The 20,085-nt window shown below is 40.9% G+C and overlaps 2 protein-coding genes across 3 annotated transcripts in view; one reads left to right on the top strand and one right to left on the bottom strand.

The window, feature by feature from the left end:
* Positions 1-13,591, top strand: part of LOC147208641 (pro-neuregulin-2, membrane-bound isoform-like) — a 46,326-nt gene extending 32,735 nt beyond the window's left edge. For both annotated transcript variants that reach the window (XM_086138617.1, XM_086138608.1), the window contains 6 exons: positions 1,810-1,912; positions 3,031-3,160; positions 3,809-3,936; positions 5,454-5,666; positions 7,812-7,995; positions 10,525-13,591. In XM_086138617.1, coding sequence (XP_085994743.1) covers positions 1,810-1,912; positions 3,031-3,160; positions 3,809-3,936; positions 5,454-5,666; positions 7,812-7,995; positions 10,525-11,007 — 1,241 coding nt within the window. In that variant the 3' untranslated portion in view covers positions 11,008-13,591. The remainder of the gene's footprint in view (positions 1-1,809; positions 1,913-3,030; positions 3,161-3,808; positions 3,937-5,453; positions 5,667-7,811; positions 7,996-10,524) is intronic.
* Positions 13,592-14,836: 1,245 nt separating this feature from the next.
* LOC147208640 (homeodomain-interacting protein kinase 1-like) lies at positions 14,837-17,176 on the bottom strand. Its single transcript, XM_086131418.1, has 5 exons — positions 17,132-17,176; positions 16,165-16,344; positions 15,888-16,069; positions 15,669-15,792; positions 14,837-14,923 (listed from the first exon to the last, which is right to left on the bottom strand). Exons 1-5 carry the CDS (start codon positions 17,174-17,176, stop codon positions 14,837-14,839), a joined length of 618 nt encoding a protein of 205 aa, XP_085987544.1.
* Between the last annotated feature and the right edge of the window lie 2,909 nt (positions 17,177-20,085).

Genomic DNA, 20,085 nt, shown 5'->3' with positions numbered 1-20,085 from the left:
CAAGGGCTCTGTCAGGTTCGGAACACCTCGAATAATGTTTTGGATCCCAGGAATGCAGACACAGACAAAATGCGATAACAAAAATGTTTATTATCGAAAAAGCAAAGCCGACAAAGTCCAAAACAGAAAACGCTGGTCACAAGGATGCAGGAAAAACAATCCATGAACAAAAAGTGGTTGCAAAAGGCAAGGAAATAATTAAACCAGGAATACCAAAGGAAATGACAGAGTCCAATTCGCATGACAAAACAAAAGCAAGATCAAATGACTCAACAAAGACTATACTTAAAAAAAATGTGGAACTAAGGGAACACGAATGACAATGGTGAAAGCGAGAGGTCTAGAAAAGAAACACTTGAACAAGAGCAGCAACTTGTCAAATAATCCGACAAGCAGCAGGTGTGCACACAGAGGGGGAGGCCCATATGTGCCACCTGCTGGAGACACACAAGAACAGGATCATGACAGGTGCCAGGCAGTTTCAAACAGCATACTCTTAAACTAGGTATAGTGCTTCACTTTTTTTGCTGAAGCGCAGAGTAGTATGAATACAGTAGAGTAGATCATGTACAGTATTTCCCATAATGCAACATGTCTACAGTCCTTTTATATTTTTTTTATTGTCTGGGACGACATGAATTTTTCTTGGGTTCCCAGTACTTGCTTCTTTAGCCTGGATTGTCCTCCCTTCCCGACTGATAGTCTGCCAACTTGCAAGGATGGTTTTCCAAGTCAAGGCAATAGCAAAAGAGGAGCAAAGGACAGATTAGTGCACGATACTTGCCTACGCTCAGCCAGCCTAGGTTTTCTGCAGATTTCCCCCCCGCCCTTTTATGTATGATTTCTCTTTTGTCTGAGCAAAAATACAGTTATCATTTTGGTCCCCCGAAACACGATTGTTAAAAAGGAAACAATTTTTATTCTAGCACCTGAATAAATTGCCAGAAAACATACAAGTGCGTGACCCACTTGCTAACAGTTCAGTTGATAGGAAAGGTAACATTTTAAACTCACTATCGTCAATATTTTTAGAAAACATCTCTCCTGCAAATTGAAATGAACGAAAGCCAAATGTCTTTCACATAATAATGTAGGATTTATACCTTTGTCAGTGCTCTTTAAAATCTCAAAATCTGTCGATTAAATCAAACTAATTGCAAAGTGATCTTCAAAGGTCAAATAATAAATTTTCAGATGATTTTGAGGGCCCAGAATTCAGTTAGCTTTGAGCATCAGAACATTCAATGCTATTATTGTGGTGTAAACACTTTTTATTTCATTTTAAATTTGACTTTCCATTTGCATCTATGCAAGCATGCGTTCAAATGTCTGTTCCCTCTCATAATGGGATGTAAAATGTTGTCTTAAGTGTGATAGAAGCATTATGTATGACTGAAGTGCATCTAAAACTAACAGCCATGTCACAATTTTGCGCACACTGCATATAACGGAACTATCTAGGTTCACTTACTGTATGTCTGATTTGAATTTATTCATTCCATAATACTTCAGTAAATGAAATAGTTTAGCAGACAATGTGCAGGCAGAAATAATCAAAAGAAAATACATCACGTATTAGAAATATGAATGTTTCCGGAACAGCAATTTTTTTTAATAAACAACAAACTATCAGAGGTTGTAGCGCATAATGTGATAACATGCAGTCCTGTCCGTGTGTGTGTTCCTGTTTGGATGCGTGTTGCGCATGATTGGTGCGCCTGTACTGTGCTTTTATGTCTGCAATGCATAAATACGTGTCGTGTGCGCATATGAATGTGTGTATTTGCACGTGTGCATTTTCTGTCACAGAGGCCGAGGAGCTTTACCAAAGGCGGATGCTGACCATCACAGGAATCTGTGTGGCCTTGTTGGTGGTTGGCATCGTTTGTGTGGTGGCCTACTGCAAAACCAAGTATGTCCTTTTTGAATCGACTGCACAAAATAAAACTTTTGAAAGTTGTCAAACTCACCCACTCTGAAAACAAAAAGAGTAACCTACTCATTTGTCACAAAAATAAGATAAGAAAAGATAAGATAAGAAAACCTTTATTAGTCTCGCAATGGAGAAATTCCCAATTCACAGCAGCAAAGTTATGAAAGGAAGAAGTAGAACAACAAAGTATAGGAGCTGCTGGAAAGGCAGCCACTCACGCGGCGCCATTTTGAAGTCAAAATAACAAAAATAACACAACACAACACATAGGACACAGACAGTCGTGCAATCTTCACCAATTTTCTGCATACACTTTGTTGTCTGAAGCAGTTATAGATGAAAGAGGAGAGGATCAAAGTGTCCTTTCACCAGTGGATCAGAGACGTCATGCTGAAAATGTGCACACGTCTGCTACAAGCTAAGTTTTGAAAGCAAACACGAAGCTGTAGCGTCCATTGGCGAAAAGAGATTAGTTCACTTCTCCTGTCCCACGTAATCCGCTTCAAACTCCAAGCCGCGACTCCCAGTTCCAAATCCGCATCGGCACTCCGCGCTAACGCTCCTTTCTTCTTATCGTCGGCTCCTCAAGACTTACATCCATCCAGCCGCAGACCGTTCAATAGCACCGATCTCTCCGTTGAACAAAGCGGGGCTGTGAAAAATGCTGCCCATTACAGGCACAAGACACAAGCGCCCCGGGACTGTCCAGCAACGACAGTCAAATGGCGCCGACATTCCTCCCAGTCAAAAACAGTGCCGGTATACCCATGCTGCCAAGAAGGCGCAACCACCAAGCACAGAGTCTCCTCCTTGATGAATGTCGTGGCCAAAAAATGCTGAAAAAAGTCCACATCAGGTCCACACGACGTAAACAACAAAAAGTGACAAAACAAACACAAAAACAACAAAAAAAGCAAGGCTCATGAGAGCACTTGCTGACGGCTGCCTACTCGGGCGCCATCTTGACTTCAAAGGTCAAATAGGGTTACTTCGGAGATATAAGACTATATATTAGTCCCTTAGCCGCAAAGGGATATTGAATTGACATGAACCCTTTTGCCAAACCAGTTATTATTTCCCCATCATGCAATTTACAGGAAGCACAGGAAGAGGATGCAACATCATCTCCATCAGAACCAGAATCAATGTGTGGAGCAACCTAACCGCATGCTGGCCAATGGGCCCAATCACCCCGGGCCTGGTCCCGAAGAAATTCCCATGGTTGATGTGAGTCCAAACAGTAGAAACATACAGCAAAGACAGGTACAGGTAATTCTGAAGTCAGAATGAACTAGTCGACATTCTCGACAAATGGAAACATATAATCTCGTGGCTTTGTTCAGTTTGTTCGTTGCAACGGTAAATGATGGCAGCCACAACAGCCACCGACATTATTGGCTAGCTCAATACTGTGACAAGCCCCCACACTACTTGCCATTGCAGCGCAGTGCTCTGAGCTCAAACACACTCATTTAAGCATTCTATGAGTTACACACTGCATGACAAAGATGCATGCTCATTAGCTGCTGATTCTGAAGGATTGGGAAGGAGGCCTTTTGAAGATACTCTATGAGGAGGTCACGCAACCTTGCAAGAGAAGTTTTCTAAAGTGCGTAGGGATTAGTGTTAGAATATTACATTTCTTTTACTTTGCAAAAATGAGAGAACAGCCCATTTGTACATTTGTTTGGTTGAATCGTATTCTCCAGGTTGTCTCCTTGAAATGGATCAGCCCTGAAGCATTCATCTTATTCATCTAATGCACTTTTTATTGGTTCAAGTGCCCTGATTAAAACAAAAAAAATGAATGACTAGAACAACACTTCATAAGCCTCCATTTTGCTGAGTAAAAAAGTGTGTGTACATGATTTACAGTACATCTCCAAGAGTGTCCCGACTACAGAGTGTGTCATCAGCCACGGCGCTGAAGGTGCTGGCAACTACGCAGGCAGCAGAATGTCGACCCGCTCACATCATTCGACCACTGCCTCACATGCATCCAGGTAGCTCTTACACTCACATATCGACGGTGAAAATGTCCTTTATTCACATGCTTCTGCTCCACAAAACAAACCAATCTGTTAACCGAAGAGGAACTCATTCATGGACAGGTCCAGTCTGACTAGGCCTCTTTTTTGAAAGGTGGTGCAACATAGTCTCCCATGTTATCGTCAATATTCTAAATCACTAACTGCCAGCCTACCAAATGGAGGTAAAAAAATAATAATTTTGGCCGGAAGTCACAGGTGGGTTGTTGCTCTATGGTCGTCTTAAAGACGAGTGGGGCGTTTAGTTAGAGTGTGTGACTGTCATGTTTCGGTTTGTGACCAACAGGTGGCACTGTGGGGCTTTTCCCTGCAGCTGCACACCTGTTGGTCATTAGGTAATTAGTGGCTATAAAAGGACTCCCGGCCGACTACTCGTTGTCGGGTCATTGTTTGTGGCTGTTTGTATGCTACTGTCATGTTTGTTTCAGTCAGGTTTTGGTCATTGTTATGTTTTATCTTCATTTATGTATTTTGTTCGATACTTTGGACTTTGTTTGTTTCGGATTTAGTTTTCTCTGTTTTAATACAATTTATGAAGTCCAACCTGCTCCTCTCTCGTGCCTGCTTTTTGGGGTCCACCACCACTACGCAACGTGACAGAGACAGCTCTTGTCATCGCACAGCCTGGTTCCTACCGTAGATTGCCTTTGTGCTTGGACATTCAAGACTACAGTCCTGTTTTTGTTTCAATTCCTCATTTTAAGAAAGAACATTCAAGCAATGATTTTTGTCCTCATGAGACCGTAGTGTGGAAGTTGGATCTGACTGAATGGGTGGCAACAACTCCGTTCACTGTACGTGCGATCCATCACCACGAGTTGTGAAAGGGTGATGGACTGTTTACTGGGTAAATGCCATTATTTTGAGGGTAATGCCTTGCAGCAACATATTGTTTAAAAACACACACAAAAAAGAAGAACAAAAACGAACAATGAACTAGTCTGTTTTTGGTCATCTATGGTTAACAGTTAATTTTTTTTGATTTATGAACAATGAACTCAAGTTGTTCATTTTAGAATTTGTGAATTGAACTGTGAACTAGTTTGCAGAAAATGAACCCAACACTGGCTGTGCAAATATGGTCAATATGCTACAGTCTTGAGTACAACCAGTGCGAGAAGCGAACAGAGACAGTGTGAGGGAGGTTGATAAAAACAGCAGAGCAAGTTAAAAAAAAACAAAAAGCTGATCTGCTGGTAACCTCAGAAAGTCATCAGCCATACTGGCTGGCGATCAAAAACATTTATTTAGAACCCTGGCTCTCCTTTCCGACGAAACTAACAGTCAGAAACATTCTCAAGGACAGTTGAAACCAGAGTAAAATGACATGGAAGAGTGAATTCCTTGAAATAGATTTTTTTTGTTCATCAATATATGTTTCATTCATATGTTCCTTTACCTTCCTCTCTGTCCTTATGCCTCGCCAGTCCTACTGTAACCTTTGAAAATACTTCTGTCCTTAATGTCTGCAGACACGAGGAGCAGACGTGGAGCATGGAGCGAACAGACAGCATGAATTCAGACTGCCAGTCTGGTGGCCTGTCCAGCTCTGTTGGAACCAGTAAATGCAGTAGTCCAGCTTGCATGGCAAGGAGAGCCCACTGGCGTTGTACAGATGTCTCCAGTCCAGGAATGCAGTATGGAGATTCCTACGACTCGCTAAGGGATTCACCTCACAGTGACAGGTAGCAAAATCTCCTTTTTTGTGTACATGTGGTGACTCCACCTGAAAGATTTTCTCCAATTTCAATGCTTCGCTGATACACTGTGCATTGCATGACATGGCCATCAACACTTCATAGTCGTGGGAATAAACTTCAGTTGTGCTCCCTCCCCATTCATTCTCTGGAGATTGGTGAGATGACAAGTGGACAGCATGAATGCTGGACAATGCCAATTGAGGTCTTGCCAAACACATTGCAAATACAGTATGTTTGTTTTCAAACTGTTTGAGCAATTTAACCTGTGATTTTTCTTTCTTTCTTTCTTTTTTAGTATCCTGAGCAATAAACGGTTAAGCATATTGTCAATTTGTGGTGTGAAACTGTTGAACAGTATGAGTGAGGAATTAAAACAATCTCAAAACATAAACCACCTCAACAGAATGTATACAAATATATTGTATATGGGGTATGTTAGGAAAGGAGGACGGAAGTGTAATGTATATGATACATGCATATAGAGAAGAACAATTGGGTACAAGGGGTGGGTTGTAGGCATGTGTACGTACAATTTTTGTTGGTGACGTGCATATTTATTTTGTATATTTACTTAGGGACTGTCTGAAAATATGTATTTTTGATTATTAATTTATCTTTAGTAACAGTGGAGCTGCACGATCTAAATATGTTTGACTTTTTTCTCCTCCTCTTTGGACAAGTACATGTTTTCATTGGGATATTTATATTGTAGGTTTTGGTCGGGAGTTCAGTTCTTGTTTTATTTGAAAATTCATTCATTGGAAATAACATGACATCTATTACTGAATTATTTATTCACCTTTATCTCAGTCAGCCCGTCAACACATGGCTACAAAGAAATGTACACTCCAAAACAATAGGGAGCGCTTTAGAAGATCAAAACGCCACTCAGTCTGTAGACTTACTGTCTCTTTAAAACGTTTGCCTCGTTGTGTCAGCGGTTGCACAAGCTCTGTTTAGTTTTGGGCGACATCAAGTGGCACAAAATGTGTACAGCTTCCTTATTCATTCTGCACGAGGAGCTGGCAATTTGATGATTGATTTATTCAAGATGTTCACATTTTAACACCAGCACCATGAACAAAACACAACATGACAAAGTGTTACAATGACAGCGGTACTGTGGAGATTTTTTTCAGATATTTATACAAAAGATCATCAATTTTTCTTAAAACATTTTAATTTTAAAGTCTACATTTGAAAACATAAATATATTTACTTTCTTCCCTGTTGTCAAAAAAAGCGTTTAAATAACCTTTTCCAACCTCTTCAGATTATGGCACAGTTTTAAAAGAAGAATAGAGAGCGGTAAAGTTAACCGTTGAGATTTGATTTATTGAGATTCTCGGCTGGAAAAAAAGAATTGGAAGAGCAGTGACACTGAGGAACTTGAATAGGGAACATTTCCAATGGTGGCAGTGGATTTGAACAAGCAAGATATGACCTCTCCATGGCCTCATTCAAAATAATTATTTGTCTTCAGCTCCAGGAATGACTGATTGTGGCGAATACGTCATGTGGGAGACATGACGCGAGCCTAATAAAGACATGTTTGTCTGGTCTGAAAAAAGGCATAGAAGTTGCGTCTTCTTGTCCTGTTTGGAGGATTTCCTTTCACGATTCAGTTAGTGTCACTGTAATTAATCCTCTGAATCCAGGGATGTAGTGGACATCGGGAACTTCAGAAGTTTCCCGAATGGCCAGTCCATTTCTGGCTGAAATTGGCGTACATTAAAGTTGAACCAGCTTAGCTCGCACTTGTGACATGTAAAGTTATTATTATTATTTTTTTGACCAGGTATGACCACTACATATGTTTATAGTGAAAGGGAATTATTTTGTGTGCCACCAAGTTGTTTACATTGTGCGGAATTACAATCTTTTTCTGTTTGTACTTTTTTCTTTTACTTACAGTAAGTACAGGAATTGACTCAGTACTTTTACAAGTTTTTTTTTTTTTTTTTTTACACATGTATCTGAATTTCTACCTCATTATCTGAACAGAGTAATTTTTTCCACCTCTGAGGGTTTTACAACATTGAAAAGTCTGGACAGATTTCAAGTTAAAGTTAAAATAGTGAATCTGGTTAATGAGTGCAAATGATGTGCTGACTGTCTATCCCCATGCAGGTATGTGTCTGCGCTGACCACACCAGCCCGCTTGTCTCCGGTGGAGTTCCACTACCCGTCGCTGCCGCCCCAGGTTCCTACCTTCCACATCACATCACCCAACACAAGCCATGCCCTCTCCCTACCACCTGCTGCCGCAGCCTACCACAGAGATGACGACCAGCCGCTGCTAAGATGCCCTGATGTATGTACACCTTTTTACAGAGGTTTTCAGGATGCTAGATGACCGCCCTCCACCCACTGCATATACAGTATTGGACAAAGTCAGTTCCCCAGATAAAAATTATTTTTCTTGCATGTTTTGCTGAACACACGGTTATGTTTTTGTTTAGGTTATATTCGGTTTTGTTCTCCCATGTGCCTTTTTTGTCTCCACCTGTTCTCGTCATCCGTGTCCCTTGTGTTTAACCAATCAGCCCCCTCAACCCTTTGTGTCTTGTCCAGGTGTTTCTCGTTGGCTCGTCGCTTTGCTTGTATTTAGTTCCCTGGGTTCTGTCAGTTTTTGTCAAATCATTGTGTGTCAGGACTTGACTTGTGTATTTGAGTTAGTTTTTCCATTGTAATCCTGCAGGTATTTTTTTTTTTTGTGAATATATTTTGTTCAGTCCACCATGCTCCTCCTGCCTCCCTGCTTTTTGGGTCCTCTACCATCACGCAAAACACCCATTGTTGAAAATCGTTTTGATTACTACAGGCCTGGAAATCATGAACATGATCAGTGTCTTCACATGAATTAATGTAATTAATCTTTAATACTACTAAAACTATGAAAGGTGATATGAGCTTATTTATTATTTCAGAAGTTTGTATCAAACTGGTAGCCCTTCACAGAAATCAGTACCCAAAAAGTCACTCTGTTACAAAAACTTTGGTCACCACTGCAGTACACTGATGAATTATGGAGAACTGTATAAACACACATTTATTCAAAGTATATCACAGAATATCAAAACATCAGCGAATGTTAAGACCATTAAATTGAATGTAAAACAAGTACAACATGAAAAATGATTGCCAAAGGCAACCCGTGAAATTAACCTGCAAACTATGGGGAAAAGCCATTAAAGCAACCTTGGATGTCCTGAAAAGCTCTAAAACAAATTATTTTTATTATTTTTCCTTCTCAATGGTTAACAATTGAAAACAATTGTAAAACTTATTATTGTTAGTCATGTCTGTCAAGTGCATGGAAACTAACTAAGCTAAAAGCTATGATGGACAGTCCCTCCCACCTTCTCCAGCCCGCCCTGACAGCACTAGGTAGCTCCTTCAGCCAGAGACTGTTACACCCGCGCTGCAAGAAGGAGAGATACCGACGCTCGTTCCTACCAACTGCTGTCAGGCTGCTGAATAAAAAATAGCAACAATAATATTAATAATAATTAAATGATGTGGAAAACAACTGTAAATAGCACTGCGATTTATCCATTTTGTATTTATATTGCACTTAATTGAACGGTGTTTGTTTGTTTTTTCTTCTTCTTTCTGCCTACATTCTTGCTGCTGGAGGCTGTAAATTTCCCCAGTGTGGGACAAGTAAAGGATATCTAATCTTATCTTATCTTATGAAATAGGTACTGTAGTCATAGCTGTCAACTTTTCAAAGTGCCAACCTGTATAAACTAATAAAAAAATTCTTAGAAAGAGCAAAAAATCCTTATAACATACCAAAGCATTTTATATGTCAAAATAACGGCAGAAAAAACGCCACGAAATCTTCAATGATATTTATTGTAGATCTCCATAATACAATGTCTGGTTAATGTCTAATCATCATTCTACTTCGTGGCATTACTGTGTTCAGAGTTGTATTCCTGCGTTACTTTTTTCACCAACTCCAAATGCTAACCCATTGGCTCGAAGTTACAGAATCCATTCATATTTACTTTGGAAATGAAAGCATCCGAGTAGACTAGCACCATTCTGGGCAAAAGCAAACGGAACTACCTGTTAGGGGGGGAAACGGAAATTTTCACAATCCGTATGATTTGTGCGATACGGCCATATACGTAAGATTCACCACAAAATCCGTATGAACTATGGCTAAACCGTATGAGTTGACAGGTATGTGTAGTGGAAAGAAAATGGATACAATATCAATCCTAAATTTGGCATTTATACCTGCAGTGTTACACGAGCCATAGTGAGGATTGCAAATTACATTTTGAACTCTAAATTGCATTATATTAAGGAACAATTATATTTTTGGTGTTTTCTTTCTTTTACAGACCACAGGTGTCGAACTCTGGTCCTTGAGGAGGGTACCCCGCCTCTTTGAGGTGTTTCCCTCCTCCACCCCTCCTGATTCAAACGATCAGGTCATAAGCCAACTCTGCAGGGACCTGACAATGACCCTGATCATTTGAATCAGGTGTGTTGAAGCTGGGAAACATCTAAAACATGCAGGACAGTGGCCCTTGCGGACTGGAGTTTGACACCTGTGGACCCTCACCAGTGGGGTACACATATACTGATAACTGGGCCAAATGTAAGCATTTTACCCCTCTTCTGATCAAAGTCAGCAAATGGTGATTACTGAGTGTCTGAAGAATGTTCAACACTTTTTTTCCTCGTTATGTGTGGTCTTTCTCACTTGAAACATCGGTGAAAATGTCGACTGGTTTTGTGGGCACTCTGTTTACCTCCTGCCAACATATGTCAAATACTGTTTATTGTGTAGCAAATGTCTGTCAAGTGGTCTTTTATGTTCCAGGATCGCAGTTTGTACAGGCAGCCTCGACGACCGCGTCGGCCCTACCTGACAGAGAGCACAGGAAGTCTCCCATCCAGTCCCTACCGTCTCCCCGATGAAGAGGCCTATGAGACCACGCAGGAGTACGCATCCTCAAGGGAGCCCATCCGAAGTCGACGGCGCCCGCGACGCAACCGCCTCAACGGACTCGTATCTCAGAGGTCAGCGGGCTTACGGGACTACAGGTCACAGAGCTTCAGCCAATCAGAGGAGGAAGAGGAAGAGGAGGAGGAGGACGAGGACGAAGCTCAAGGGGAGCGCACGCCTTTCCTCAGTATGCAGAACATGAACATGGACCTGCCTTTGAGCGCGCCGGGTTTCCATACATCGTCAGGGGCCGACACACGGACTCACCGCGGGCTGAGTCGGCCGGGGAATCGAAGCAACGGGCAGGGTCGTGGCTCACAGTCGCAGAGCTTCAAGTCAGACAACATGCCCCTTTAAGACTACCGCCCCCATCAGCCCCCTTGCCCACCCATGCAGCCCTGCCCTTGCACCCCCCCCCCCCCCCCCCCCGCCCCTCACACACCGGTCCACCTCGCACACACCTCTTCCTTCTTCTGGACTAGAGACTTGCACCAAGGAGAAATATTTTTATTTTGTATAACAGACAGATATTGTTAACAAATTAAATATTTATTTTCATTTCAGCAAAAATTGTCTACTAGCTAACAGCAAAGACTTTTTTATAACGGGGGGAAATATTTATATGTAAAGGTTTTTTGATTTACAGCGGTATGAGAGATGAAAATATGAGAATACGTGCCAATTTTTTCACAAGTTAAATAGAATAATATTGTGGTGCCTTTTGCTGTATGCTGAAGTCGGAGGTCCCATTGAGTTTTGTAGCCTTTCTTATGAAGACTTCTCATTTTTATATAGACCGACCCTCTTCCTTACTTTTGCTTTGTTTTGTTTTGTTTTCTCTGATTTGGGATCCTCCTCTTTTGAACTGTGATCTGATTATGTCATTGTGCAATATTGAGTCCTTCTGTGTCAAAGGTGTCTGTTTACATAGTTCTGATTCACGCAAGGCGCTCATCTCACAGACATGGGTCACTGACGTATTTGGGTGTGCTGGGTACTTTCGTCACTTCGGATGAACATGCATCATTCATTTACATCTCTGCTCACTGTCTTATTTGTTTCTTCTGCGAGAAGTGGAACTGTGAACGGGGATACGACGTCACATTCTCATGGGCGTGATCAGGGTGCTGCCATAACACGGGTTGGCTTTGAGTATGTGTGTACAGTATCCGTGCAGCTCATCGAGCCTCATGTGGGTGATGTCTTGTTTTACTAGCACCTTCCTTTCACCAATCCTCGCGCTGCCAGAAGCTCCATTGCACTGACCCTTCCCTCGTGAGCAGGCAGGGAGCCGCCCACCGAAACCCACCAGTTGAAATGCAGCCTGATTCTGGCCTCCTGTGGACTGCCAAGCCCACATATTTCCTATGCCAGCAGCTTAGAGCCGCACTGTGTCTCAGGACTTCCCCATCACATCATCACAGTCAAAAGACTTGAGCGGAGAGAGCTCGTCATGTCAACAACCTCTCAGTTCGCGGGCCAGAATCAGCTCCTCCCCCCTCCTCTCTCCTTGACCAAATCTGATGCGTTCAGGTCAGGGCTATGGTTTAGAATGTGGGCGGAGAAAATGGAAGATTCCTTTTGATTGATTTATTTTATTTTATTTATTTATTTTTACATCCAGAGGCTGTCGCTGTGTGAAAGTAGCCACACATGTTGCTCATGAGACCACATCTGTTCACTTCTGAAGCAGGGGCGTAGCACAGAATTCAAGGCTCACTCTGGGTTCATTGCTATTAGCGCTACTGGAATGTTTGTGAAACTCTGAGAAGTCATCACCTTTCGCTGCTCTCATGGCAATGAAAATGATTCATATTACGGCTGGTTGTACTTGTCATTAAGCTCCAAGCCGATCACTGGTTTAACGGTAATTACTGCATCCTTGATATGTATTTCAATCCTTTTCTTGGTAAACCTGTGTTGCTTGGTCATGTTGACTGAATGCTGCGTTCTCCGTATGACTCCGCCTGCCCCTTCCGCCATTCCCACACATTCATGTGTTTCTTTACCCCTTTGGACACCTTCAGAAGCATTTGGTGAATCAAGGCCCCATCTCATGCACAGTATAATCGTAGGGTGATGACGCCAGAAACATTTCGGATATGTACAGTGCATTGGGTCTCGCGAGTCCTCCAGGTTCAACGTGTTAAATTACATTAATCTTCACACTCCTATATTGTTTTCACACGGGAGATGCATGCATCACGGCAAAAAGTATTTTTAAAAAGAGGAATCCCTTCAAATTCATGGGCTATCATATGAGAATGATCAATATAAAAACATGATTCGGCTTCACGGATCTCAGGTCTGCCTAGTTTTGTCTAATCACTGTAATCAATCTGGGGTTTGCAATGTGGAAATAACTGCAAGTGAGGGTAGCGTGCTTCTAGATCTAGTTGAATTATGAACACTCCCACCCTCTTTCTACTCATCCTTTACCCCTCCAACCTTGACTTACACACATTTCATTCAGCACTGAGCAACTGAGCAACAACAAAAAAATACAAATACAAGGACACACACAAACACATGCAATGCCCTTCCATATTTGTGTATGTCACGCAGTTTGGCTTTGTCATATTTATTTTTTCAACCAAGTCCTTTCTTCTCCCCCCCTGCATGTCCTAGTGGTAATGGTAGTTGGGTGCATGGATTAAGCAGTCAGCAAACTGTTTCTTTCTTTTTTTTCCACTTGGTGAAAAAATGTATATTCATTTTAACATTCAGCAATAAATCCCCTTATCTTCATGTCCATCGTTCTTGGAATATGCTCGATTTATTTTTTATTTTTTTGCAAGTTTTATCAAGAGAGAAAAACGTGTAAAAGACAAAAAGTCCAAAATCACTCTCTTCATATGAAAAATAAAATTTTATTCCTACCATGTAAAAGAAAAAAGGCCTGTCATCTTTATGAAAAAATAAAGATAATTGTTCCAATAGTCTCATCCTGTAAACTCAAGTCCACTACATTTGAAGATGCTTCTTTCTTCGAAGGACTTGGTCCAAGATGAGGTCAACAGTACATTCTGGCAGTCGTAGCAATTTTCAAAATACAACACGCACATAATGGGCATAATCACTGATTAGTCATTGAAATGATGATTCGGAATTTGGTCAGTTCTGTGCAATTGATGGATTTTTTTTGATGCAATTGAAGCAAAATGCAGTGGCTTACTTGGCTGCAGCCAGCACCAGTCTCATCTAGTTTGTGGTCTAAAGAACATGACGTCAGCTATGGGAAGATGAGCTGCATCCATGCAGACCTCGGCTACGGTTCTGCACGTCTCTTCTTTTGCTTTATACGACACTGGCATGGAAACATTTGTTCAGAACATTCAGAGAGATTCTCCCATCCCAATGCAATATATTTACAAATTGATATATTGATTTTCCCCGAGGTCGTTTCAGGGAATTCAGTGGAGAAGTGGAGAAAAAGGGCCCCCCATCCGTGACACCAACGTTGCATCATTTGAGCAAACAATCTGGACCACAGATAATCTACTCAAGTGGTCTGTAATGTCAGAAGGGACAGAATAATTTTCCATTTTGGATTGGGTAGGGATTGTAAAAGACACTAAATGCATTTACGACAGGAGTTGGGGTAAAAAAAAAAATCTGATTGTATGTTTTCATCAACATCTTACACATATTTTTGTAATGGTCGGCATGTTTTGAGTCCACAATCAACAACAGAAGGAAGAATGTCCAGGCTTTGCAACCTACTGGATCTTGGCTGAACACGCACCTTCAAGCAGTAACAATAAAATGCTTTTCTTCATCCAGGAGAATAAACGTTTGATACAGTGCATACCCCTAGTCTTTGGAGGGTCTTTGTTCCTTATATGCCGGTAAGGTGGAGATCCAGCGACACATCTGCAGCCCAGTTTGTTGCATTTAATGGGGGTCTGGTTGGCGACCGCATGCAGGGCCCGATGAAGTCCCAGAGAAAAGCTGAGGTGGGAGCTGTTGAAGATGTAGCTTCGAGTGATGAATGGATGCTTGAGGATTTTGCCAGGTGTAATTCTCTTTGCCTGATCCCACGTGAACATTGCTTTTAACAGCTCAAAAAAACTGTCAACCTCATTGTCTCTCTCTGGAAACATCTAAAAAGTTTATAAACATTCCAACAGTCAGACTTACGGAACTCGTAATAATAAGCATTCAATTTGGGAAATATATTACTCGACTAGTGACCGACCATGATCATTTCTTCCAGAGAGTAGATCTTGAAATTCACTGTGTCGTCTGACTCAGCTGAATATTCTTCACGTGTCTAAAAAAAAAGGAGACAGGTATTAAATGATGATAAGATAAAGATACTGAAGTACCAACTATTTTGTGAGGTAAAGCGTGGCAACTGCATTTACAAACAAAATACAATGATTTGCAAATCCTTTTGAGCCGACTGTATATCTCACAACAGTATCAAATCCAGGAATCACTTGAAATAAAGTAAATCGATTCAAAAGATTTCAATGGTTATTACAGAATCAATCAAATTTGTATTTTACCTTGAAATTCCACTGACCCAAATCGCTCTTGTTGAAAAACTGCCTTGTTTCCCTTCCAGCTTTTAGAACATTGTCTGGCGGCAACCCAAGGACACCAATCATGCATTCTAGCTGGACGTAGAACATAAATATCATGAGCAGACATAACGTAACCTAAAACTCGGGTGGATTAGAAGGTTGTAAAATGACATATATAGCATATAAAATAAAAAGTGCATTGAGCTCCTCCAGTCTGATAATACGAATGCCATAGGTAGTCCCATCTTCCGTGAATTAGTTAAAGATGATATGCTTAAAAATTTGGAATGCACTACCATCATTCCTTCATTCCTTCAAGCAAAATCTCCAACATGCCATTACACCCTTTACACCAATATTTAAACGGGCTGACTTTTCAGCCACCAACAACATGCTGGTTTGAAAAGTCAACTAAACTTGAAGCCTGCTGCAAGCGGGTTTAAATTGTATCGTGTAGTCCTGCAAGTATAGGAAGTATAGCATACGTACTAAGTCATAGTCTGTGCTTCCAATGAAGGGGAAAATACCAAGCACCATCTTTACTATTACAACACCCAATGACCAGATGTCTATGGGCTCCGCATAAGGGAGTCCAAGGATGATTTCGGGGGCTCTTTTGAAAGGAAAAAAAATCATGTGTTTGAACAACAAAATAAAACAAGGCACAAAGAAAAAGAAAAGGGCAACAAACATTGCTGGATAACCTACCTGAAATAAGCAACCTGCCTCATTACAACCTTCTTGGCTTCATGTCGACTAAGAGCCACACTGAAGTCAATCAGCTTCACTGTGAACGGCTGATTGACCTGATCCACCAGCATGATGTTGTCCGGTTTAACATCACCATGGATCACTCCCACAGCTTTCAGCGCATCAAACGCCGTTGCGAGCTGGATTGCGCCATATACAGTATACAGCATAGTTATGGAGAGAAGCCCAAAAACAACACATTCGGTTTCAATGAATGATTATTGTCGATCCTCACTTGCTGAATGATGGGTCTGATGTCCTTCAGATGCATACGGCCATTTGCCTGAAAATATTGGGACAGGCTGATATCCAACATTTCGAAGACCAGATACTCGTCACCGGAGGAGCCTCCGTAGTACTTAACAATGTTGTCTCGATCCAGTCTAATGTCCATCAACAACTGTAGTACGGAGGCCTGGAAACACAAGTTTGATTATGTACAACATCGGTCTGTGGGCAGCCCAATTGAACAGCAGTTGTACAGCAGACACCTGAAGTCTTTTTGTCAGACTTCAATTTACCGTTTTTGGAAAATGGGAGGAAGCCTACACAACCATGGGAAGAGCATGCAAATTCCACCTAGGAAGGCCCAAGTCAGGGTTCAAGCCTAGACAGAACCATTGGGCGGCAAACCTCCCAAGGACCATTATACTACATGTGCTCCTTTGTGAGCCTTGGTTAAGCAAAATGTATTTTCATTATTGTGCTTTTTCTGTATGTTTACTACAATTCTCAAGTTTTTGTAATATAAATTCATCACTTAGATTTTACTTCAAATTCCCCCAAATAATGTCTATTTGGTTTGTAAATCAATATCCTTACAAATTGGATGTGTATAGGGTACAACCTATAAAAATCTGCTAAGATAAGAGTCCCGAGTCCCTCTCTATCTTCGACAGAATTGTGAACTGAACATACTGATGTAGAAAGTGAACGTCAACATGTTTTTATTACAAGATCTTCATCATAGTGCCATCCACTTTCTCGCCAAAATCGACTACTCTCACACTGTGCTGAAGGAAAATAAATGAAAAATATATGACTGTCTCTAAATCCATTCATTCAGCCGAACAAGCATTGTCAAGCATTTAAGGACACCTTCAAGGCAAACTGAGATAACTACTTTCCAATGTCCATCGAACATTAGAATTGTCATCACTTTTCACTATTCACTGACAGTACAAGCGCACACAGCTACACACCTCACGATGGATGTTCCTCCCTGGCCTGGCAATCTTTATGGCCATGCTTTGTTTGGATTCCCGGTCCAAACACTTGAGGACAACTCCATAGCTGCCTTTTCCCAAGACTTTGATTGTCTTATACCTTTGTGGAAGGATTTCTGAAATGAGAAGGAGCACAGGTGAATGTTAAGAACATTCCTGTTGCAAGATTCCCAAATGTTCCTCCGCCTTTTATGATTATTTTGACCGATGAATTACTTAATCTCATTTTAAAATTGAGTATCTCAAATGGTCTACCTTTAAGTTTCAAAGTAATCGTGTTTTTTTGGGTCATGTTGAATTTGCATTGGTCATTTTAATTTGGTTACAGAAATTATCCTGTTCACATTTTTCTTCACTGAAGAATGTGCATATGTGGAAGCATGCATGTTTGAAATGAAGTCCACAAGTGATGCCTTACCTTTAATTGGCTTTGGTTTCAAAGTGACATGATTATGTCATCAAACGTGATGTTCATGATGTCAGATGGATGACACCTTGCTTGGCGTGTGATCAAGTTATGAGTGAAGATTGTGGATTATTTAATTCTGGAAAAAAAACAACTTACATCTCAGATCCATAGTCAATGAAGTTAGGTGTGATGTAGAGTGCAGCTCGAAAGTATTCAGTTTCCCTTCATCCGCATTTTGTTAGGTTATAGCCTTGAAGTCTTTGCTCGTATATTTACAATATAAGTACAACTATGAAATCACATGTATGGAGGTATTCACAGCCTTTGACACAAAACTCAAAACTGAGCTTGTTCTCCATCTGAATTGCAGTCCATCCATCCATCCATCCATCCACCCATTATCCGAGCCGCATATGCTCACGAGGATTGTGGGTGTGCTGGAGCCCGTCCCAACCCTAAACTGGTTGCCAGCCAATAGCAGGGCACACATAGACAAACAACCATTCACGCTCACAATCACACCTCGGGACAATTTTGAATGCTTCATTAACCTGCCATGCATGTTTTTCGAATGTGGGAGGAAACCGGAGTTCCCAGAGAAAACCCGCATAGGCACGTCGAGAACATGCCAACTCCACACAGGAAGGTCAGACTCTGGAATCAAGATTGTTGTAAAACGCTGTGAAGATTTGCTAGATGCACTGTACTTATGGTTCATCAAGTTGGTATCAGTTATAAGCCGCAACATCAAGAAATATAGATGAGGTGATGAAGATGTGAGCCTGACATTGTCTGAGAATGGCAGCCATGCTACCGTCACAACTGTTGTGATTTGAGGGCTCTTTGCATTCACAGTGCTAGTTGGTCTTTTATCATCTGATCTCAAGTTTGTTATTTAGACCTTTAAACCTTATCGAGATCCAGGATTCCCTATTCTAAAATGCCTAAGATCTCACAAAATCTTCCTCTTGACACACATCAGTGACCCCTAAACGAGACGTATTTGAAATCAAGCCTGATTGAAAAATCAAATCAACACATTTTCAAGAACATGATAGAATATTCACATTCAGTGACACCAAACACAGTCAACCAGAAATCCATCTTTATTTTAAAATGATTGTGTTAAGCAAAGGAATGAAAATGATGCTGGTGTACTATGACAGTTTCACCACTGGATGACAGTAGAGCATCACAAAGATGAACTAATACTGGATTCAGGTTGAGCAATATTCCTCAGAACTGTGACATTGCTTTATGGCATCCAGGAGCTGAGCAGGGACAACTGAAAATAGGTATGAGTCAAAAGAAGACATGATTGACAGGCACAATTGACACTGAAGTGGTGTTTTTGTTTGTTTGTTTTAATGGGACTCGAAATCTGTGGTGGTTTCCCTGTCTGTATGCATGCACATTACTGAAGTGGCACATTCTGGGCCTCGTTATCAGACAAGGTTGAGTTCAAATGAGTCAAACTTGGATATTTTCAGCTGATCATTGAATGTTCCATTACAATGTGGAAAGTAAAAAAAAAAAAGATGTACCCTCTATTCTGCCTGCACTCAAAAGATCCCCTGGCCATTTTCTTAATAGACATGTCATTCAATACAGCACCTTCTTGTAGGGATTATACTATTGAGCAAGCACAACTCTAATTCAGAGTGACTGTTCCATAAATTCAATTATTTTTCAATAATTTCCCTTGTGGGAAATTAAGTTCATCCATCCATGAGGCAAAAGTGAAACTATGAGAATAGTCCTTTCAAGTAGCTTTGAGGTCACTAGAAAAAAAGAGGGGCGGGATAAAAAAGATGAAGTGGAAAATATGTATGGGGGAGGCATTAAGTCAATAACGGATTTAATCAATACAATCAATACACTGCCAACTCTTACAAATGAGCAACAACAACAGAGCACATTTGCAAATTCAAGAATGCTCTGAGTGCTCCTCTAAACTCAACTGACATTCCATGGAACACTTTTAAGGGCCTCATTGACTGTGCAAAATAATTGGGACACTATTCGCTTTATGATAAGAATTTTTTTTCCCAAAGCATTCAACAGGTAGAGCCAATTTCTACAAAAATAATAATAATAATAATAATAAGGAAAGCTGAAGGTGCATCTACAGGACTGTGATTCATGATTAGAGACAATGGCATTGAGGGAACGACCCATGCACCATCAAAACGCCTGCTAAATAACAAACAAAAACAAGACTTTGTCTTTAACTCTTGTTCACAGTTTGATCGGCATTCCCCTGAGTGGCAGTCTGACAACATATGGTCATTATCGCATTGCTGAAGCAACAAATCTAATCACCTACACTTATCCATGTATAATCATGGTTGTGATGGTGAAGATATTCAAGGTGATGTATCGGAGTAACATATTCTTTGTTTTTATTTCTCCTCCCAAAGGACAATCAAAGAACTGCAATGAAATGTTTAACGAGAACATCTCTCTCTTCTTAGCTATTAAAAGATAATGAGATTTTCTGTATACACCCTATGTCCTCTGG

Source organism: Hippocampus guttulatus, chromosome 2 (assembly GCF_054856545.1).
Source record: "Hippocampus guttulatus isolate MCC_2025c chromosome 2, RoL_Hgut_1.0, whole genome shotgun sequence".
NCBI classification, from domain to species: Eukaryota; Metazoa; Chordata; class Actinopteri; order Syngnathiformes; family Syngnathidae; genus Hippocampus; species Hippocampus guttulatus.
This window is presented reverse-complemented; position numbering and strand designations above follow the sequence as displayed.